Source organism: Hemicordylus capensis, chromosome 1, assembly GCF_027244095.1.
Source record: "Hemicordylus capensis ecotype Gifberg chromosome 1, rHemCap1.1.pri, whole genome shotgun sequence".
NCBI classification, from domain to species: domain Eukaryota; kingdom Metazoa; phylum Chordata; class Lepidosauria; order Squamata; family Cordylidae; genus Hemicordylus; species Hemicordylus capensis.
In genome coordinates, this window is record NC_069657.1 from 456,185,806 (window position 1) to 456,209,254 (window position 23,449).

At 52.2% G+C, this 23,449-nt stretch overlaps 1 protein-coding gene across 15 annotated transcripts in view; it reads right to left on the bottom strand.

Annotated features, from left to right (window-relative positions):
- The window catches only part of OTOF (otoferlin), a 231,503-nt gene that overhangs the window by 131,682 nt on the left and 76,372 nt on the right, over positions 1-23,449 (bottom strand). For all 15 annotated transcript variants that reach the window (XM_053249912.1, XM_053249855.1, XM_053249883.1 and 12 more), the window contains exons 4-5: positions 4,421-4,520; positions 497-687 (exon numbers count right to left, since the gene is read on the bottom strand). In XM_053249912.1, coding sequence (XP_053105887.1) covers positions 497-687; positions 4,421-4,520 — 291 coding nt within the window. The remainder of the gene's footprint in view (positions 1-496; positions 688-4,420; positions 4,521-23,449) is intronic.

A 23,449-nucleotide genomic window follows, 5' to 3' on the forward strand; every position in this document is an offset into this window, starting at 1 on the left:
GCCTGAGGTTCGTATTCTTCCGAGCCAAAGACTGATCGACTTTGGCGATGCCTCCAGTTGCCCAGCAAAGGCAGGAGCCCACATCTCCCTATATCTCACCCCCCCCCCATCCCTTCTATGGCCTGTAGAATGTTTAGCCGGGACTTTGGCTGCAGCTACGGATGTGCAGAAAGGCAGTGGCTGTTTTGCTCCCCAGGGAGGGATTGTGCTATTTTCTGCACGAACAGGTCAATCCTGGAAACACGATCATGTACCGTAACAAGTTGGCAAATACACTCCTTAAATCCACGGTCACGGGTGTAATTGGGGAAGACAGCAACCTGCGGCCAGTGCAAGGCTGTGTGTCCACCCTGTTTGGACTTGCTCTTCAAGACAAGGAAGAAAAGCTGCAGCCAGCTAGCCATGTCGGGCCACCATCCAACCGAGGGGGCCGGGCCCCAATGCTGCAATTAAAAAGGAGCATCCCGGAGGCTGCGATGGGCCTTTGAAGCGTTACCTGCGGAGGCGGAGAGCCTTCTCTGCTGCGCTGGTCTTGCTGGGGGACTGCTGGTGGCTGGAAAGCAGGACATCTGTCTCAAAGGGGTCGCCCTCCGGACGTGCATTGGGACTCTCCAAGAACTCCTCGTCATTCCAAGCCCCAACCGTGCCGTCCATGGCCTGGTATCGAATCTCAATGGTGACACTGGTCTGAAACAGAAACCACGGGCGTACTGAGCGTTTGATGGATAGGGTGATACCCTGCCAGGTCTCAAGGGCCAGGGGCAGGTAGCAACAGATGTAAAACGCTGCACCTTTGGCTGCAATGGCTGAGCCACGCGTATCTCAGCCACATGCACCTGCTCCCTCATTGCCCAGATCCAAACTCAGCGCAAAGCATCCGATGCATTTACTTGCTCTGCTTGCATGCTGCCTTCCACTCTGAAAGGAGTTCAAGGCAGTTTACCACAACATACAGGAACGAGTTCAAATATGACCTCCAAGCTGAAAAAGCAGCATGAACAGGAGCAAGCCAGGAAAATAAACGTGGAACTGGAAGAGCATTATCACAAAGACATCTTAGTGCCAAGTGACCGCTGAGCCTCATCCAGACATTATTACTAATAGCCAGTGTATCTGGGTACATCGTCCCAAGCAGGAATGGAAGCCATGCTCTCTGCCCCCCAACCATCCCCACTCACTCCCCCTCCCATGGCACTGGGGTGGGGGGGTGACTGACAGGCCAGGGGGCAGGACAGGCCGGGGTTGGGACTTCCGTTCCTGCTTTGGATGGTGTATTACTGTCCTGTAGTAATGTCTGACTGAGGTTAGGGTGTTAAGATGTAGAGTTGCCCAAGAGAACAGTTTGGGACACTCTTCTAAAATGCCACCGCTGACCCATGTCAGATTTGATTCGATCCCCACCGTTTAAATTGAGTCAAGGAGGTTCTGTTCCGGGCTCCAACATACTCAGAAGTGAGACTGGCCTTTGGAGCAGCAGGGCCTTTTTGACTGTGGCCCCAGAGCTGCGGAATGCCTTCCCATGAGCCGTGCATCTGCCTCCTCCTCTTCTTGGGCATTCAGGTTAAGGGCCAAACCACATGTAGCATTGAACCTGTGACTGGGGTTGATACGCTTGGTTCTTATAACTTAAATAGTAGCCACAGGGGTCTGGTCAGGATTAGGACTATGCTGGGAAGGGGGCTTTGATATTCTGTGCCCACCATGGTCTTGAATTAAATTCTACCCTCTACCAGCTGCTATGTGACCTGGAAGGAAAGCTTCCTTTGGCACCAATCGGCATTTCCCTCCTGGGGGAAACAGCAGCTGCAAGGAGCCTGATCCTGACTGGGACCATGGTGGGGCCAAAGGGTTAGATCCTATAATACCAATCCCATCCACTCCAACTAGTTAAGTAGTCATTTTTCTCTCCCCCCCCAGGAAAGCCTGGGACCTGAAGTTTGGTGGCTGGGGTGGGGGGCTAAGGATTCCTAGCAGAGGATTACCCCAGCTCAGCGTCCCTCCAGTAGCTGTTGGTGGTGTCTACCTTGATGTTTATTTGTAGATTGTGAGCCCTTTGGGGACAGGGTGCCATCTTATGTATTGATTTATATCTATGTAAACCACTTTGAGAACTTTCATTGAAGGGCGGGATATTCATACTTGTCGTTGCCGTTGCGGTATCTGCACCCTTGCTGTAATTCCCAGGATCCTTTGGGGAAAAGCCTTCACAGTTAAGCTGGCACGAAAGCAAAACATGTGGAAGGCAGCCAAGGATTCCGAGATGCAGAAGCCCCCTGGGGCCTCCTGTCTCTTGGGCATTTTCTCCCCTGGACTCGGGAAGGTGAGAGGCTGGGGCCAGAGAGACCTTCCTTGGTCTGATCCAACAGGCCAGGCGTCCCCAAACTGCAGCCCTCCAGATGTTGCTGAACGACAACCCCCAGCATACCCAGCCACAGTAAATTGTGGCTCGGGATGCTGGGAGTTGTCGTTCAGCAACATCGGGAGGGCCGCAGTTTGGGGACGCCTGCAGCAGGCTCCTCTGACGGCCTTTTTTCAAAAGCCATTCCAAAAGTTTAATAACCAAAACATCTCAAATGGGAAAGCAGACAAATCCATGGAGGATGACGGATCTATCAAGCCTGCCTCCCCTCCCTCTGTCATCTCCCTTGCGCCGTTCTCAGGATTGTAAGCTCCTCAGGGCAGGGACCTGTGTCCTCTCATACTTTGTAAAGCGCCATGTGCACAGCTGCCACATTATTACTGTCGCTGCTCATACTTTTTAAGCAGAAAAGCAATCTAAAAATACAACACGCAGTTTCCATTTAGCCATGACAGCTAAATGGAACAGCTATGTTCCGAGGCAGTCTACACCTGAATATCAGTTCTTGGGAGCAACAAGGGAATTCAGGCCCTGCTTGTGGGCTTTCCAGAGCCGTCCGACTGTCCACGGATGGAAGGACGCCTAGATGGACCTTTGCGTGGACCCTGCAGGGGTCTTTTTCTGTTCTTCTCCTCTACCCAAACTGCTACTCACTCGCCTCACCTCCGCTGCAGCACAAACAGGCAAAGCCGAAAGGAATCTTGCTAACTTGTGTGTGGTTGCCATGGTTACTGCATAGGGGAGTCCAGTATATGCTGAGCAAAAGCATCTCTAGCCTGGAAACGTGGGAAAAGCTGCCAGACCCCACACGTCCAGTCTTTTGGCAAAGAACCACAAGGGTTGTTGTTCAACCAAAGCGACTAGCCCTCAGTGTGACTTAGAAAAGCCTGTTGGCCTTGGGCCACAGAGACCTGGGTTCAAGACACCACTCTGCTACATAGCCCTGTTCTGCTCCTGCCTTCCAGCCGTGTGCTTGCAAACAACAAGGCAGGAGGCAGGGAGAGGGACCGTGTGTGAAGCGGCTGCAGGGTAGGACAGCTTTTCCTCCAACCTCAGTCAAATGTTGGAGGGGAGATCTGGGTAGGGCACGCGCATCCTACCCAGTGGCCACCTCGCACCCGATCACTCTCCCTGCCTCTCACCTCGATCTTTGCAAACCCACGACTGCCAATGGGGAGCACGCCCCAACACTTCCCAGGCTGGGGAACTCTCCTTTCCCACTGGAGGTCATGTGAACGAGCCGACTCTCTCTCTCAGCCTGCCTGTCAAATCTCACAGGTTTACTGTGAGGACAAAGGGGGCCATGCCCTACATATCCCTCTGAGCTTCTTTGACAAATGGCAAGGTAAAATATAATGGATTCATTAATTAAACCCACAAACAGCAGGAAACACCACCAGTTTACCCATTTGTGTGTGCCTGGAAAAGGAACTGAAGTTTGAGTCATACAACAACTTTCTACATGTTGAAAACAGCACGTACGCATGTGTCTCAAAGTAGGGTCTCCAGCAGCCAGCCCAGCCCCTTCCTCCTTGCACCATCAGAGTAGCTCTCAGCAGAGGGCACTACTGGTCTGGTTTTTGCTGCACTGCAGCGCCACCCAAGTAATGGCCAGAGAGGGTATTGCAGCTTATCAGCCCAAGGGAACTGGGGCGTCAACAGGGGCTTGGAGGGCCCCTTTCTAACTTGCTTCAGGCTTAGTTCCTCGATCTGAGCAACAGGTTGAACGAAGTAGGTGCTCTAGAGGTGTTGGATGAAGGAGACGCTCGGAGGCACTACCCTGCTCCCTACAGGCACTTTGTGGATCTCACCTCACTGCCTCCCCGGAGCTCTGTCAGCCACCGGCTCCAGGAACTGATGTGTGTCCTGCTGTTGGTCTCCAAATCCTGACACTCACAAAGTTGGCTTACAGCAGTTAAGCAATCTTCTGGATTCTGTCCGTGCAGAATCTCCTTCATTGTGGCTCTACCTACAACCCAGGTGGTGTTTGGGGTTTTTTTTTAAGCACATGTGCTGTGTTCGTCTTGAGAACCATGCAGTGCCGGCAGATGCAAGACTTACCCGGATGGCGGCATTGTTGTCGTCTATTAAGGTATCCGTCACTTGCAACTGCCCTTCCTCCACCACCTTCTGCAGGACCATCCGGAATGTCCCAATGAGCCTAGGAGGCAAGCAGGGAGAGCTGTGAGGATCTTGAAGGCTCGGCTCCCTCCTGAACTTGGTAAAGGCATCCAACACCCTTCATCTCTCTGGCATCATCTTAGAAACATAGGCATATGGTTGTGCACAGAACCGATTCTGGTGGTCTGGTTCAAATTCGAGCTGGATATGAACCAGATCACTGGTATGCAAGCCGCTTTGAGTTGAACTGGTTTGGTTCGAAAGTTGGACTGGATTGGAAAGGGTTTCGATTTAGTTCGAGGGATATGCTTGCAAAGGGGAAACCGGTGAGGATTCCCCTTTACAAGCAAAGAGGCGAACCCTGCTGTCAAAATACTTCTAATGGTGGCTGGGGGCGGGCAGGGAGAGGGCACCTTACCACTGGTGGCAGCTGTGGCTCCTCTAAACTCCGGATCGGGTCTGGCGCTCCCAGCAGTGCAGCCCAGTTCTGAGTGAAGTCGCTCTCAGACCTCTTAAAAGACATTGTTACTCAGAAGGGAGAGGGGTCTTGAATTTAAGATGACCACCCAATTTCTAACACCAAAGAACCTGGAAAAAACCTTGACGAACCCAGTTCAGACATTATGTTGTACAAGTGTGCAGGCATCTATACACTTGTACACATTTGTGTGAGTGACTGTACCTGTGCTCATTTTCCAAGTGATGCTGGATACACCCCCTCCTCCAAAGGCAGGGTACAGATGGGAAGCATGCATTTCAATGGATGTGCCTGTGTACATGTACACTCGTTCATGTGCTGAGCATAATGTATGAATGGGTCTTTGGATTCAGGTAAATATGGTGCTTAAGTACAGCCCAAGAGCAGAGGCCAACACCCTGAACTTATGAAGAGGGAGATGCATAAGCACAGCACGAGCTGCAGTGAGTCCACCCTGTCTTACGTGTGTGAGTGAGGCGAGGTATTCACCTCAGGGATGGGGCCATTGCTCTGGGGAAGGAGAGCGCCTGCGGCTTGCATGCTGAAGGTTCCCAGTTCCCTCCCTGGCATCTCCAGATAGGGAGTCTGCCAGCGGGGAAAGGACTTGACTACCAAGCCAGAGGTTGCCGGTTCGAATCCCTGCTGGTCTGTTTCCCAGACTATGGGAAACACCTCTATCGGGCAGCAGCGATATAGGAAGATGCTGAAAGGCCTCATCTCATATACTGCATGGGAGGAGGCAACGGTCAACCCCGCCTGTATTCTGCCAAAGAAAACCACAGGCCTCTTAGACACTGTAGAAGGCAGCTGCCTATGTTCCTAGCTTCCTATGAGTGAGAGTGTGTGTGTGTGTGTGTGTGTGTGTGTGTGTGTGTGTGTGTGTGTGTACCCGCCGGCTCTCTCTCTAAGATTTCCCCCTTGGCAGCCCTCCTCTGTCAGCAATTAACAAGAAGGCCGTTCTGCTCTCCAAGAGCCTCCGTCAGCTGCGACATCAATATGTGGACGCTGTGTCAGAAGTAATTCTGCCCTGCCCTGCAAGCCGGAGTCAGCAGGAACAATGCCGCCGCTAATTAAAACCGCCTCTTTCTCTCCCTGCCCGCCTCGGGACACGGCCCCCGTATCGCTCTCTGGCAGCTGCAGAAGTCGCTCCGCCAGAGATAACTGGGGAGGGCACTCACAGAGGCCATGAAGCCGCCGCCTGCAGCTCCGCCGGGCAGGAATCTTAGGCAGCAGCGGCGACCAAGGTTGACTTCAGAGTGGGAATGGCCAGACGCCCTGACACACCGTCCCCCCGAAGTGGAGGGTGAACTGTCCCTGGTGCCCTGCAATACTTGTACAATGAGTGTGCAGTGTACACAGGTACAGATCTGTATGTTGAACGCAGGTACAGAAGAATACTTCCTACCTGTACCCTAAATTTGGGTACACATTTAACTTGAACGCAGGTACAGTCATTCGCAGAATCACGTGTACAAGTGTACAGGCACCTGTACGCTCATACAGCACAATGTACGTGGCAACAGTGACCATTGCTCAGAGGCAGGGAACATGCTCTGCATGCAGAAGGGCCACAGGCGGCAGGGAAGCAAACGAGCCCTGCCTCTGATCCTGCAGTGCTGCTGCCAGCCTGAGTAGGCAGTCCTGGGCAAGATAAGCCAAAGGTCCAGCTTAGGATACAGCAGCTTCATTTGCAGAGGAGAGGGGATCTGCCGCAGATCATTCCACAGGAGCATCAATATCTCTGCTTGACACCCGTTCTCAACCAGGGGAACTCAACCTTGGGTCCCAGATGTTGCTGGACCCACCCGCTTCAGCCAATGTGGGCAGGGATGATGGGAATTGTAGTCCAATAACATCTGGGGGGGCAGGGTTCAGAGCCCCTATTCTAAACACTTCCTATGGATAGAATAGCTTTTATTATTCATATACATAAGAATTGTTCCTATACATACATGGAAGATATATGTATATATTCCACCCTTCCTCCAAGGAACTCAGGGTAGAATAGACAGGGACACACACACCCTTTGATCCTCACAACAACCCTGTGAGGTGGGTTAGGCTGAAAGAGAGACACTGCCCAGAGAGCAAAGACTCTAAAAGGGGAGAGGAGAGGTGGTCTTGTGGTAGCAAGCATGGATTGTTGCCTTGGCTAAGCAGGGTCCACCCTGGTCTGCATTCGAATGGGAGACTACATGTGTGAGCACTGCAAGATATTCCCCTTAGGGTGTGGGGCCGCTCTGGGGGAAAGTACCTGGATGCCCACATGCAGAAGGTTCCAAGTTCCCTCCCTGGGAGCATCTCCAGGTAGGGCTGAGAGAGACTCCTGCCTGCAACCTTGGAGACGCCGCTGCCAGTCTGGGAAGACAATACTGAGTTAGATGGACCAAGGGTCTGACTCGGTAGAAGGCAGTTTCCTATGTGTTCTGAGAAAAAGCTGCCCAGCCGTGAAGCTGGCCCCAGATCTCCACTCCTACGCGGCCCAGTCTAGAGAGAGAGCGCAGCTGCCCTGCCTTGCCCTGGCCCTTATACTCCAGTTTGCTTCAGAGGTTTCTGTACCTGCTCCGGCTGGAATCCACTTTGCAGCAACGCCAGGAGACTCCTAAATCTCTCGCCCCTTTCATTTCCTGCCTCTGTGCAATGACATCACCCTGGCCAGCATAAGGTTTGTTCAGATGCTGGCTATCTGCTTCCAGGCATAAATACCCACAGCGGCTGCTCTCTTTTTGCAGGCGTAGTTGTAGCTGAAGCTCCGTTCAAGAGCCAAGTACACTCGGCGTGCGTAATCCGGACACCGCCCCCACTCCCAGGGAAGGAAGGAGGCAGCCCAAATGGTGCCACAGATTTCGGCTCAGGTGGGAGTTCGGAGCGATCGCGGAGCATAAGCCGATGGGGAGGGTGTACTTGGGTGAACAGCACCACCTGTGGGGTACGTGGCAAATTATGCTCCAAGACAGCCATGGCGGTCAGAGAACCAAGGATCAGTGCTGCAGTCACAAATCCAGATGTGCAGGTGCCCTCCGTGACAGCCCCCATACCCACCCTGAGCACAGCCATGCCCACCCCACACCCCTCAATCAGAGAGACGCAAAAAATGGGGAGGGGGTCTGTTACAAGAAGGATCATATAAATGCTAGGGAATGTACTAGAATGGAATGACAAGGCAAGCATGCCCTCTGAAAGGCTCTCATTCTTTCCAAAGGGCCCTAAGAATGCATGGAATTTCTGAATGGCCCTTTGGAAATTCCATGCATTCCTATGGCCATTTGGAAGGATCCAGGGCATTTCGGTGGGCATTCCCTGCCATTCATTTTTGGGTGTCCTGACACTGGTCCACCATAGGACTTGCCCAAGTCAAATCCTGGCAGCATCTCCAGGAAGGCCTGGGAAGGACCCTTGCCTGGCATCTTGGAGAGCCGCTGCCAGTCAGTGCCAACACTCCTGAGCTAGCTGGACCGAGGGTCTGACTCAGTTACGGCAGCTTTCTCTGTTCCTAAGGCTGGAAGAACAGCAATAAGCACTTGGAGTAGCAAGAGCAGCACACTATTCCCATGTCGAAAGCCAAGGACTTTGCATCCCTGCTGAGACCCTGGAGGGGGGAAAGTGCCCGGACTGCGTCCCTGCTTGTCCCTGCAGCCCTGCACCATCACCAAGAGGAGATGAGCTGGCAGGGACTCCTCTCACCCTCACAGGTAGGAGCCACACTGGTCCAGCATCCGAACAAGGGGTGCCCGTCTGCAGGGGCTGAGCAGGGCTGCTTCCTTTCCCACCAGCTTGACTCGACTCCTGTGAACCAGTCCTGTCGGTCCACTCCACCTGGCATTTCGAAGGCAAGGAATGGCACATATGTGGCAGCAGCGGCTCATCCCAAGTTGCTCCTCTCTCTGCTGCCCTGCCCAAGAGCCGAGCTGCTCTACCATTGTGCTGGCCATTCATCAGGTAGAGCTGGACAGCCAGCCTGCAGGCAGCACTGCTCTCGGGCAGGGCGGGCAGAGACAGGAGGGCCACCCGAGCCTCGTTGGCACCTCCCTGGCTCGTTAGGGTGAGCCGCTACTGATCTGGGGATTATGTTACCATCCAGACCTCCCCCATATACGAAGGCAGGCCTTTTTCTTTAACGTTTGGGTATCCATACGAAGCTCTCCAGGGACACAGCCTTGTCACCTGAAACCCGAGACTGAAAAAAAGCCTTTCTGTCTGCAAAGCCTTCTGCTTGAACACTCACCTGGGTGCTTTCCAGGCTAGCTGCTCAACAGCAGAAAAATGCTTCCGTTCAGGCAAATCGCATTCAAAACATAACCAGCAGGGGGAGCAGTCTCGCGGAAACGAACAACCGGAAAAAACAGCAACTTCTTTACACTGGCTACACGACGTCATAGCACTAAATCGCAGCGATGAAATTCGAAACTAGGCATCGGCAATGTGAACAGCACCCTGCTGTCTGTGTAGGGACTGCGGTGTCACAACGCAGGAAGTGTGGAAGCACACATGACGACGTGACCCCATTGCAGGGTGTAATCTGGAAAGCACCCTTTGGGCTTTCCCTGTCAGCAGTAACACTAGTGCCACCTTCTGACACAACGCCACAACAGAGGCATCCATGCCAGAGGTTCAGGTATGTGGGCGTCCAAACGCATGAGCCCATGGTTTCGTCACAAAAGCGACCCCAGGTTTTCGACCCCCAACCTGAATCTGAACCTTGGGTTCCACTTGAGCTTTGCCGCCAAAACCTCAGGTCCAGGAGCAGCATCATGTCATCCGGATTCTGCTGCTGTGTCCAACCAGAATGACGGGCAGGAATCTCCTCCCTCTCTCCTTCACACCGCGACTGTCCTTCATGCAAAGGAGGAAGTTGACAGAGCCAGTTCCTCCCTGGCTAACTGGGCAAAGAGGCACCTTTTAACGTGGCGATTCTCTTTATTGAGCAGGGGGAGAGTAACTGGCCCTCTCCACCCCCAGCACAGCATCCCTCCAGTGACTGTGGCTGGTGTCTATCATGTTTCTTTCTAGATTGTGAGCCCTTTGGAGACAGGGAGCCTTCTTATTTATTTATGATTTCTCTATGTAAACCGCTTTGGAAACTTTGGTTGAAAAGCGGTCTATAAATATTTCTTGTTGTTGTTGTTATGTGCAAAGGCGGCCGAGGTCTTACAGAGGTGCTCTTCCCCCTGGACTTCTGGGCCAAGGTCCAGGGCCTCCACACACCCCTGCAGGGCCCCAAATCCTCTTTAGTCTGTCCCGGGTGATGTGGCTGCTGTGCTGCTGGCCCGTGCCATCCCGGGCGGCTGAGCATGACTGCGACCTGCACTGGACAGTGAGCAGAACCCCTGCTTGAGAGACAGAGGGGGAAGGAATGTGTGGGATGGGGATATGTTAAGTTGCGTGTTCAAATGTTTCTGCTAATGTGCATTTGCATGAATATTCTTACTTTCTTGTGAGTTCGGTTGCTGTTTGTGCCCTTAAGAACCTAAAAATTCGGTGTGTGTGTCATGTGTCTGTGTAGGGGGATGTTTAACTTGGGGTGGGGGGAGGGCTCCAACAGCCTTTAGGTCCAGGCTCCAAAATTACCCAGATGCACCTCTGAGGTCTTATTATGCTCACATTTATGAGTACAGAGCTTTCTACCGGGGGTTCTCAATCTCGGGTCCCCAGATGTTGCTGGACTGCAACATTCATCATCCTCAGCTTCAATGTCCAAAGGTCATTGCTGCTGGGGGATGATGGGAGCTGTAGTCCAACAGCCTCTGAGGACTCAAGGTTGAGAACCCCTGGTTTATACAGTAACAAGAAGAAGAAGACAGGACCCTGCCCCAAGGAGCCTCCAGTCTAGAACCTGGTGTGCGAGGCAATGGAGGGAGTGAGGGGATGAAGAGGGAGATGAGGGTAGCTGGAGCAGAACAGTGCGCAGGTCAGTCTGTCATACTTCGGGCTTAGTTGCAGGAGGAGGTGAGGGCAAGGAGGCTGGACCGTCATGGGGAAAGCAGGTTTTAAGGAGAGATGTGGAGAATGACCGAGAGACCATGGAACGGCTGTTCTGGTGGGAGCGCCGGGCATCAGATAAGCAAAGGATGCTTGATAAACATTCTCCGGGCAGAGAAGTTTTGAGAGCTCCTTCGAGGAGCAAACGTGCAGAGTCCTGCTTTCCCCAGATTGCTGCAGGAATCCCAAGGGAGTCAAAAGGGTTCCCTAACAAGATTAGGGAACCCACTCCATGTGTGGGGGGAGTCATCCATGTCTACTGAGCGATCACGCAGCCGAGAAACGCCTGGCCAGCATGTCAACGTCTCGCGTGTCATGTCGCCCATGAAAAATGAACGGCTCGTGTCAGAGCCTTTCATCCCACCACCTGCGCAATGAATAATGCAAACTGTATCATCTTGCAAGCAGGCGTGCTTATGGTTGCTTTAAGATGCTGCAGGCATCGACCTCGATTTCGCTCAACATGTCGCTGGTTTTTCTGTTGACTGTTTTTTCTGCTGCTACAGTGTGATGGTTCCTGAGCACCAAAAGTGTGCCAGGGGCTGCACAGACCCCAGGAGTGAGACGCTGGCCCTGCTGAGCGGAACAAGGCAAAGGTGGAGAAGCCAAAGGATCCACACCCCTCTCCTCTCTCTGCTGCTTGCTAACCATGCCCCCCACCGCACACGTCCCTCCTGCTCTTGTCCTCTGCCCCCTGTGATCTTTCAGACTGCAAGCTTGCCGGTCCGGGGAGGTTTATTTCAGCTGGTTGCTCTGCACAGCACCAGCAGGGTGCTTTCCAGGTTAACCCTTCCAACGGTGGTAAAATGCTTCAGTTTGGCAGGATTGAATTGAAAACGGCCCCCAGAATATACTATGGAAAACACAGCTCCTTTTTTGCAAGAGACATGCAACGTTATAGCACTATATCGCAGCTATAAAATCCGAAACAAGGCATCTAGCGGTGGATTGACGGAGAGGCAAAGCAGGCATTTGCCTACGGCGGCAAAATTTGAGGAGCAGAAAATGTTGCCCCTCCTCAAATTTTGCTGCCCTTCTCTGTGGGCAGCAGTGGCTGCAACAAGGGTGGAGTGGGCGAGGAGAACCCCCCCCGCCCTTTTACCTTATTAAAGAAAAGGCAAACCATTTTTGTTTAAGGTAAAAGGGCAGCAGAAGCCTTTTGCCTATGGGCAGCAAAAAACTTAGTCCGCCCCGAAGGCATCCAAAATGTAAACAGCCCCCTGCTGGCAGTGTAGCGACTGCTGGGGTGTCACAACACAGGAAGTACGGAAGCACACTTAGCAGATACGTTGTGACACTGTGGGAGGGGTTGATCTGGAAAGCACCCAGGCGCCTTGACTGGGCTGCCTTATTCCTTAGGAAAGGCAGAGTTATCGTCCCATGTTCCAGCTCAGTTTGTGCTTCCCCAATGCTCCTGGGGCATCATTGCTGCCAGCAAGCGAGGCAACGAGCTATGAGAGGCCAACAGGAGTCCCAGGGCACCCAGACTGAACCCTTTGCTGGAGCGAACGGAGCCTCCTCTGAGAAGAGCCCCTGAGAGGCAGAAGCACCACCTGCCCTGGGAGGCCCTGCTCTCGAGCCCAGGCGGGGAGCCAGCCTGTGAGCCTTCCAGACCAACGACAACACTGAGAGCAATCAAGACTCTTTGTGCAGCCGTTCGGCACTGCAAATGAGAAATCCATGGTGTTTTGATGAGAGGAGCCCATGTTTACACAACCAGGCCAGCAGCAACACTTCTTGGCAATTGCCGATCTCGGCTGAAGTGGGGCAAACAGCAACACGCTGTGTTATTAGCAAGATGTTCGCATCAGCTACAGACAGGGGTTACAAATGCCAACGAGCATGAGAAGTCCCCTTGCTCGACTGAGGGTCTGCCCAGCAGCCCAGTATCCTGTTTCCAGTGGTGGGCAGCCAGGTGGGCAGCCAAGGCTCACCAGCGATCACAGGATGTTAGAGCTGGGAAGGACCTTGGAGGTCTTCTAGTCCACCCCCCCCCGCTCAGTGCAGGAAGCTGCTGCAGCATCCCTGACAGGTGGCTGGCCAGCCTCTCTTTGAAAGCCAGGTAAGCAGCACCTGAGCAACAGCCCTCCCCTGCTGTTGGGCCCCCTCCAATTGGTGTTTACAGTCCAAGTTCAGAAGCAGGATATCACAGTCCAACCCGAGGCAGTAGGCTCGTCCACATGAACTGAACTTGGGTAGGAACATCGGAAGCTGCCTTCTACTGAGTCAGACCTTTGGTCCATCTAGCTCAGTCTTGTTTTACACAGACTGGCAGCGGCTTCTTCAAGGTGGCAGGCAGGAGTCTCTCTCAGCCCTATCTTGGAGATGCTGCCAGGGAGGGAGCTTGGAACCTAGATGCTCTTCCCAGAGTGGTCCCATCCCCTAAGGGGAATATCTTGCAGTGCTCACACATGCGGCCTCCCATTCAAATCCATCTCTGCGATTCTATGAATTCCTGAGCCTGCTTGGACTATAGATTTGCTGCAAAAGCTGCAGAGAGCTTCTTTGGAAACTCCACACACTGCCTGGGTTATAGGTGCAACTTCTTAAACACCCAGCTTCTGCGATTTCCTGCTCCTTCTCCTCCTTTCTCTTCCTAGCCCTCACCTCTCAAAACACCATACGGGCTCCAGAACCCTCCTCCAGAACGGGAGCAGAGCTGGTCTTGTGGTCACAAGCATGAAGGGTCCCCTTTGCTAAGCAGGGTCTGCCCTGGTTTGCATTTGAATGGGAGACTACGTGTTTGAGCACTGCATGATATTCCCGAGGGGATGGGGCCACTCTGGGAAGAGCATCTGCATGTTTGCTGGCAGACGATTCCAAGTTCCCTCCCGGGCATCTCCAAGATAGAGCTGTGAGAGACTTCTGCTGGCAACCATAGAGAAGCCGCTGCCAGTCTGTGCAGACAATACTGAGCTATATAGACCAATGGTTTGACTCAGTACATGGCAGCTTCTTTTGCTCCCCTCCAAAGGTCGCTTTGAACTCCTCTGCACTTGGGAAAGAGTGCGGGAAATGATGCACGAGATTCTGCTCACTCTCCTTTCGCTCCAAGCCCAGCCAGCCTCTGCAGTCTTGGGGCTGTTCTTCTTTCCACCGTCCTTTGCATTCCACCATGGGGCGTCCCCAGAAGACACGGGCTATGTAAGCAAGTGAATTATGAATGGCTGCCCAGACTGGGAAAAGGATATTCTAGAATATAGTCTATTGTCTAGAATATTTCAGGGAATTATTCTACCCATTCTGTTCAACGCATTGGAGAACATTCTTTTCCAAGTCTATGCTCTCTCCATCACACATGAGGGTCCCTCACATCCCTCAACGGCCAGGAAAGAAACAAGCAGGTAGGATGAACTATTCAAGCATTTTGTACACACCATTCAGCGCTGCAGTGAAAGGGCCACTGTGGGAAAAGGGAGCTGGTCTTGTGGTAGCAAGCATGACTTGTCCCTTTAGCTAAGCAGGATCCACCCTGGTTGCATATGAAAGGGAGACTAGAAGTGTGAGCACTGTAAGAGATTCCCCTCAGGGGATGGAGCCGCTCTGGGAAGAGCATCGAGGTTCCAAGTTCCCTCCCTGGCAGCATCTCCAAGATTGGGCTGAGAGAGACTCCTGCCTGCAACCTTGGAGAAGCCGCTGCCAGTCTGTGTAGACAATACTGAGCGAGATGGACCAATGGTCTGACTCAGTATATGGCAGCTTCCTATGTTCGACTAGACAGGCCCTGGGCTTGATCCAGCAGCGCTGTTCTTATGTTCTCAAGATGTTCCTTCATTCTTCCGGCTGCAGAGAGGATGGCTCTTGTGATTCCATTTGTTCAGAATTGTGATTTAGGGACCAGGGCCAGGTCTGGGCTAGCCAACACCCCCTGTGTGAAATGAAAGTTAGTTTTCTAATGGGAAATCCAAGGAGTATTGGCTTTGCTCAAAGCAACACCCTCTGTGATGCAGCAGCACCCCCCAAAGCATGGCACCTTAAGAACATAAGAACAGCCCTGCTGGATCAGGCCCAAGGAAGCCCATCTAGTCCAGCATCCCATTTCTCACAGTGGCCCACCAGATGCCTCTGGGGAGCCCACAGGCAGTAGGCATTCTTCAGTCTTGCAGGGTGGGCACCCCTAAAGCCAGCCCTGCTAGGGAGCCCAGATGAGGATCCAACCCAGGGCTGGTCCCCCAACCCGACAGCAGGGGAGAACTGGCCACCAGGTCAGTGCTAGCCCACAGCGAGGGGGGCCCACCGAGTCCCGCCTCCTGCTTCTTGCAGCAGCCAGCCTGGTGTTTCCAGGAGGGCCACCACCTGCCCTAGTTAGATGTCCTCAGTCCCTCATCCTCAGAAGTAGACTGCCTCTGAACATGGATGCTCCATTCCTAACTGTTCTGGCTTATAAGAAGAGCCTTGCTGGAGCAGACCCAGGGGCATCTTCTGCTCCCGCCTCTTTCTCCCCACAGTAGCCCACCTGGAAGCCCCCCAGTAAGAGAGGAAGGGAGCCCCCCTCTCCCCCTGCCACTCCCCAGCCCCTTTGGGACTCTGGGGCAGCCTGCTCCCTTACAGGGATCCACCTCATCCCCCAACCCCCAAGAAACTGGTCCAGGCTCTTGTGATACTTTTGCATTACTTATTAGCAAAAGGACATTTCCCTTCTGATTCCTGGTGGGTCTGCCAGATACGCCCATGAGAACCGTGGTGGCCATGCTGAGCTGTGCCTGGACTACCACTCCCATCATCCCCAGCAGCAATGGAGCATGGCTGTGGGTGATGGGAGTTGGAGTCTGACACAGCAGCTGGGGAGCTCATGCGGCATTAAACGGAGACGATGCTGAAGCCCAGACAGGGTAGAATCCTGGCCTGCGTTTCCCTTCCAGCCTTTACCGAGCGCACTGCAGCAATCCTGCCTCTCCAGTGGTTTCCCCTGCAGAACTGCAGCGCTGCCCTACAGCCCACGAGGGGTGGAGAAACACACGTGCTGCTCATAGTGGTTTCGGCAAAATGGGTGCGTGCTCCGCCGTGCCGTTTTGTACACAAGGCAAGCCATGCCTAAGGAACCCAGAGGGGAGGGGAGGGTGGAGGAAGCAGAAGCAAACATCTGCTAATATTTGGAAAGGATCAGAGAGTGAAGATGGGGTGGGGGGGCAGCAGCAGTTCCACCACATTAGGGTGGGGAAAACAAGATCATCTGGCATCAAGATAGGAACCCATCTGGGGAGGACGAGCAGGAAAAGGTGGCCTTCTTTCGGAGGGCTCCCGCAACAGCTGCAGCGTGAAAAATCCTCCTGGTCCTGAGAAGCAAGTTGTCCTCTCATCTGGGCTGATTACTGGGCTCCATCCGCCCAGAAAAGAACCTCCCCTACTGGCTCAAGTCTACCATAATACATCAAAGTGATGCCAAAGAAAGGCAATCCCATGCCAGCTCTGCTATAAAGTGTCCAGACCTTCTGTCTTCCTGCAATCACGACACTGGTCACCAAGGGAGACTCCCGAGCCCTCATGCGAAGAGCCCTGCTGGATCAGGCCCAGGGAGGCCCATCTAGTCCAGCATCCTCTTTCCCACAGTGGCCCACCAGATGCCTCTGGGGAGCCCCACAGCAGGAGACACAGGCATGCCCCCTCTCCTGCTGTTGCTCCCCTGCAACTGGGACTCAGAGGCTTCCTGCCTCTGAGCTGCTGGTAGCCAATAGCCATCAAGGTTAGTAGCCATTGATAAGAGTTGTTCTCTTCCATGCATTTTTCTAACCCCCTTTTAAAGCCACCCACTCTGGTGGCCATCATCACATCCTGTGGCAGAGAATTCCATAGCTAAACTAATTATGCACTGTGTGGAAAAAGTACTTCTGTTTGTCGGTCCTAAATTTCCCAGCCTTCAACTCCATGGGAAGACCTCTGGTTCTCGTGTTGTGAGAGAGGGAGAGAAATTTCTCTCTCTCCACATCACGCCTGATTTTATGTACCTCGATCATGTCGCCCCTCAGTGGCCCTTTTCAGCACAGTCACTGCCCTTGGAGAAGACAACTGTGCCCCCATTTCTGTGTGGCCCGTGCCATCCGTCAAGGCCCCCCTCAGCCCCTCCTGAGCTCAGCGGGCAAGCCCCCCATCTCCTTTCCCTTGGGATGCTGGTGTCTTGTGAGCTGCACAGACTGCCGTTCCCTGCGCTAGACGGCTTCCACCAGACCCAAGAGGGCAACTCAACCTGCTGCTTTAATTAACCTTGCTTCCTTGCTTCCCACTGAGACACGGAGCGTTGGGGCATTTGAAAACAGCCAGCACTGCGTCATTAGATGGTGAGTGTAGTTAACAAGCCCAATGATCAGAGAAAAGACACCAGAAGGGAAACACATCAGAAGGCAGCATCATGGTTCCAAAGAGCTCGGCAGGCCACAGGATCCTTCCTCTCATGAAAGAAATGAAAATACAGAGCTGCTCCTTTGACCCCCTTGGCGGCTTCTGGCCGAACCGCCCTCCCTCCCTCCCCTTTACAGCCAGACTCCTTCCTACTCAAAAGAGCCTTTCACTATGCGCAGTCACAGGAGCAGAGGAAGCTGCCTTCCACCGAGTCAGACCATTGGTCCGTCTAGCCAGTGGCAGAGCCAGATGAACAGTGGCCTGTGTCCCACGCCACCCAGCAGCCCCACCAGTGACGCCCCGTGCACATGACATCACACGCGTTTGGGCATTCCTGGGCTCCAGAGAGCCCTGAGTCGAGTGAGCTTTCCCCATCTCATTTCCAGGCAGCGTTTGCTTCCTGACAGCGTTTATTTTCCTTCCTCTTCCTTGCTAGAGGGAGGGAACTAAATGCATGCAGGGAGCAAGTGCTGCCTGGAAATTAGATGGGGAAAGCTAAATGAGTTCTTTCGCATCTATCTTCACGGCAGAGGATACTCAGCCTGTGTCTGAGCCTTCCCTGTCAGAGATGTCATCCTCCTCCCAGGCTCCCGGGAATCCAGCTCTACAGTCCCTCCAAATGACCTTAATCATTGAACAATCGGGGGTGAATAGGGGTTGTTGGTCTGATAAAACTAGGATTACAATTTCCCTTAGCCAACTACTATGCTGGACTATTGCAGATATTGATCTTTTGGGGTTTGAGTTTCAGATGCTGCTGGAAGGCTACAGGCATGAGCTGAAAGGGGCATGCCCTCCCTCCTGCTGTTACATCCCTGCAACTGATACTCAGAAGCATCCTGCCTTTGAGGCTGGAGGTGGCCCACAGCCCTCCGACTAGTAGCCGTTGATAGACTTCTCCTCCATGAAGTTATCCAAACCCCTCTTAAAGCCATCCAGGTTGTTGGCTGTCACCACATCTTGTGGCAACTCTATCCCGCACAGTATGAGAGCACCTTTTAGCATCTTCTTGTATTGCTGTTGCCCAATATAGATGTTTCTGATAGTCTGGGAAACATACTAGTGGGGATTCGAACTGGCAACCTCTGACTTGCTAGTCAAGTAATTTCCCACTGCACCATCAGGTAATTAAGTTAAAATCCTTTTTATTGACATTTTGGATCTCACAGCATGATGCACACGGCCTCTGTGCATGCATGAGTGGAAAGATAGCTGGAAGGAATGCCGCCGATTCAGGAAGTGTCAGTGAGCAGTGGAGGAGCAGGTATGCACCTGCTCTCCTCCATTTCAAAGATGTTGGGGATGTGTTTCGAATCACACTGTGATTCACATCTCTACCTGCTGCATGCAAAGCAGATGCTCTAGGTGTTGGAAGTGAAGGACTCTGTGCTGTCTCATGTCTCAATGACAGAGGGGGACAGATTAGTGAGCCAGAGGGCTAGAGGGGTCAAGACATTGGTCATCCCTTCTCTACTGCTCTGACACTATCCCTTTGATATGTAGATTGCTATTCTCAGGGGCTTCCTTCCTGCCTGCCTTGTCGCTTCCTCTTTGCCTTTTCTCCTCCCTTGCAACACACAGGCTCCTCTTTCCCTGCACCATGTGTGCGGAGATGCAGAAACCATCCCTCTGCATCCAGCTAGCTAGCTAGATTAGAGATCCTATCTCTCCACTTTGCTCTCTAGAATGGAGTTCACTAATAAATACTCCTTATATTGATTTGAAACTATGGACTGGCTCCAAGTTTCTTTTACTCTCAGCATACACGCGTGACTCCGCTGTGTTGTGCTTCTGTGTACTCTGCTGTAATAGAAGGGTATCTCTTACCAGAGAGAATTCCCAACACTAGGGAATGTACTAAAATGAATGACACAGAATGCCCACTGAAAAGTCCTGGTTCCTTCCAAAGAGCCACAGGAATGCAAAGAATTTCCAAATGGCTAATGACCATTTGGAAATTCCATGCATCTCTATGGCCCTTTGAAAGGAAGAACATCGGAAGCTGCCGTGTACTGAGTCAGACCCTTGGTCCATCTAGCTCAGTATCACCTACACAGACTGGCAGCAGCTTCTCCAAGGTTACAGGCAGGAGTTTGTCTCACAGGACCTGCCTTCAACAAGAAAAGCCCATGTCAGCAGCAAGATGGGCAAGCCACACATGTGCACAGTCAAAACACCCCACATCACTGGGAGAAAAGGGGCTTTGTCCTCAGAGGAGGACAGAGTTTTAGGACCTCATCCACCCTGGGTAACTCATCCAGACTGGATTTTGGTAACGCAAGAGTTCTACAGAAACTAGTTCACAATGTGGACACCAGGGTGTTGACTGCAGCGGGCCACAGGGAACCCATAATTCCAACTTCAGCACAATACCATGGGCTGCCAGTTGGTTTCCAGCACCAATTCAAAGCACCAGTTTCAGCCTTAAAAGCAAAGCCCCAAACCAGGGCTTCCCAATCTTGATGGAAATCTTGACGACCCCTGAAGTTGTTGGACTACAGTACCCATCATCCTTTGAGAAATGGACTTGGGCCATTGTGGCTGGGGATAATAGGAGTTGGGAACCCTGCCCTCAGTTTGGGGACAGGATACCTGAAGGACTGTCTGTTCCCACTGAAAGCAACCTGCACTGTGTAGTCTCCCTTACATTCCCTGCTCTGGGTTCCGTCCCCATTGGGCATAGATGGTGAGGCAGGAACAAGCCTTTGGGGTCTGTCTGGGTTTTGAGACCCATGGCCAGAATGCTTCTTTGGGACTCCACGCGTTTGTCTGCAGAAGTGCTTGTTCAGATCCTGTTTCTCTTTTGTTCTGATTATCTGATTTATTATAGCTGAACCCTGTTTTAAAATGTATTTTAAAACTGGATTTGTAAACTGCCTTACAGACCGGATTACTTTCCGAATATTATTCAAGGGCAGCCCCACGTAGAGTGTGTTACAGTAATCCACCCTTGGAGCAGACAGGTTAACAACGTTTTATAAATTTAATGAATACATACTGTACGTTCCACCAGTGTCGGCTTCAATTACTTCTCTAACTTGTGTGCTTTGCAAATGAATGCTCAGACTACCTTTACTGGTTTAGAAATTAGCAAAGAGCCTTGCTTATAATGATCTCCATGCATTTTAGAAGCTTTAGTTATATTAGTATTAATGCCATCAGAATTTGATTACAAATGCACATCTATCCTTATAATTATTTTGTAAATACATAAGTATAATTTTAGAACTTGGTTCCTTTTTAATGATTAGTGCAATTGCATTTTAAATATATCCCCTGCTCCTTTGATATTTTCTTTTTAAAATGTCAGATACCCACCCCTTGAAAAAGGGGCCTGGTTCACTCTTCTGGCTCATCTGAAGTCCTACATTTTGCTCACAAGCTCCACAAACCCTTCCCTCTTTGTTCTTATATCCTGACCCATCCCAGGGGTGAAGCCACCATTGGATGGATGGGTTCGAAGAACCCGGGCCGCTGCCCCTCAGGGGCCACATCTGGCACCCCAGACACATCCCGCATCTGACGTCAGAAGCGGGGGGCGTGATTGAGCTAAAAAACAAGGCCGCACAGCCCTGTTTTTGAGCTAAGGATCGGCCAGCACTGCCTTTGCAGTGAGGCCAGAGTGACTCTCCCTGCCTGTTAAAAGACAGGGAGCACCTCTCCGTCCGTGCTGCGATGGCAGCGCTGGCCGACCGAACTCCCAAACAGGGCCCCGTGGCCCCGTTTGGGAGCGAAACCATGCCCCCACATCTGATGTCAGATGCAGGGGCGTGGCTAAACACTTCCTGTGTCTGACATCAGACACAGGGGGCAGGGGGCAGAACCCGGGCCCCTGCTGGCTTCTCTCCACCCCTCACCCATCCCCAACCTGTGGTCCTGGAACATCCATTTCCAGCAGCCTCAACTACCTGAAGCTCTTTCAGAATGGGTATAGTTTGATCCCAGCAGGCAGCTCTAGATACAATCCTAGCTGCTGCATTTTGCACTAGTGCACTTTCAGAATATTATTCAAGGGCAGTCCCACGTAGAGTGTGTTACAGTAATCCAGCCCCATCACAGTCTCCAAGTCCTGATTCAGGACCTCCACCGCCTCCCCAGGATCAGGCGACAAGCAGAGATAGTGTTGAGTGCCATCAGCATATTGCTGACAACTCGGTCCAAGTCCCCGGATGGCCTCTCCCAGCGGTTTCATGTAGAAGTTGAACAGCATGGGGGACAAGACCGAGCCCTGCAGGATCCCACACAGGCCAATGGCCATGGAGATGAGCAGTGGTAGCAGCTCCTCTTCACCTCCACCCTCCAAGGGTGAGTGGTGAGGCAGGCTCAGCTGCCAACCCAGTGTGCCAAGGTGGGCTTGCCTGGACCATGATGAGGGGTGGGCCCAGGGCAACCTGGCACCAGCCCTGTTCGCAAGCATGCATGAGAAGGCTGGGGGATGTCTGGTCTTTTGCCATCCTACGAAGAAATGAAACTTTTTGGGAGGTTCACAAAGGGAAGAACGCCAAAAAAAAAAAAAAAGAGTGCCAAGTAAAAACTCTCAATTTAAATACATAAATAGCTTTGATCACAAGATACCTCAAATATGTGAAACACATCACTTCATCAATATCCAGATACTGATCCCCACTACTAAAAATCCTATTAAATATCCACACTTTAAAAACACACATAAAAAGCATACATAAATCCATCTCTAAAACATAAGCAGACTCTTAAGAAGTCCAAAGATGATATTTTGGGGTGTGCCCCAATCTGAGCCATCCAAATCCACAGATGGTCTTTACTCCAGTTCCATAGACATGTCTATAGCTTCTGTTAGCAAATACCAATGAATGCTGGGAGATGTTTCCAATGATATTTTCTAATGGGATGAAATCCATATGCAAAGCAGACAATAGCTGTTCTTTACACATTGTGTTCAGTGCATCCACCATAGTCTGCTTCCTATGGGCCAGTTGGGAGTCCATAAAATTAAAGAATGGACACTCCAAGGGAGTGCCCGCCATCCAGACATCTCTCCTGGCTGTAGCTAGCTGTACGTTCCAAGCTGGGTTCAGACTAGGCCGGAGGAGAGCTGGTCTGGTGGTCGCAAGCATGACTTGTCCCCATAGCTAAGCAGGGTCTGCCCTGGTTGTATATGAATGGGAGACTTGATGTGTGAACACTGGAAGATATTCCCCTCAGGGGATGGAGCTGCTACTCTGGGAAGAGCATCTAGGTTCCAAGTTCCCTCCCTGGCAGCATCTCCAAGATAGGGCTGAGAGAGATTCCTGCCTGCAACCCTGGAGAAGCCGCTGCCAGTCTGTGAAGACAATGCTGAGCTAGATGGGCCCATGGTCTGACTCAGTATATATGGCAGCTTCCTAGGTTGCTAAGCAGGCCTGGTCTACGCATGCAGCGGAGGTGGGAGAGTCGACTGCATTGTGGATGGCCACAGCCCTGTTAGGACATGATGTTGTCCTTGTGTACACACATCTGTGCACACGTGTTTGTGTGAATGACCGTACCTGTGTTCATTTTAAGAGTAAAGCGCAAAGGCACAGTACAGATCAGGTTGATTTGGAGGCTACTTTCCCTGGCAAAGCAGAGCTGGCCTCCAAGCCAACGGAAAGCCACGTCTTTTTTCCAGAGGGACCACGGCTAAGCCTCTCACACAAATGAGAACTCCGTTGTGCTCCAAAGAGCAGAGAGCGCCAATGCCATGCTGCCATCGCAGGTTCCGCTGATGCCTGGCACCCTGAAGGCCGGATTCTGGCGCTCTCTTCCATGGCTGCTGTCATTTGACACCTGACGCCCCCATTCATTCTCCTCTAACAAAGCAGCATCAATCAGGAACTCCAGTGCCTGAAAGAATCCTCAAAGGGGGAGGCTCAGACAAAGGAGATGAACTCGACAAAGATTTTGATAGCTGCAGACAAATGTTCTGCAGACAAAAGGACAAGACAATGCTTTTATTTGGGGCTCCCACGGCTGCATTCCCTGTGGCAGAAAAGAAAACCAGCTTCTTTGTTGCTTCAGGTAACAAACAGAAGCTGAACTTTAGTGGTGGGAGGATGCTGAGGGCACAGAGGCATTTCCCCCCATCAGCACCCACCAATTCCACCCCCTCCTCAAATGCTTAGCTTGAACCCAGGTTGCTGACAGGTGTTTATTCACATGTAAATCCCATTCAGCCA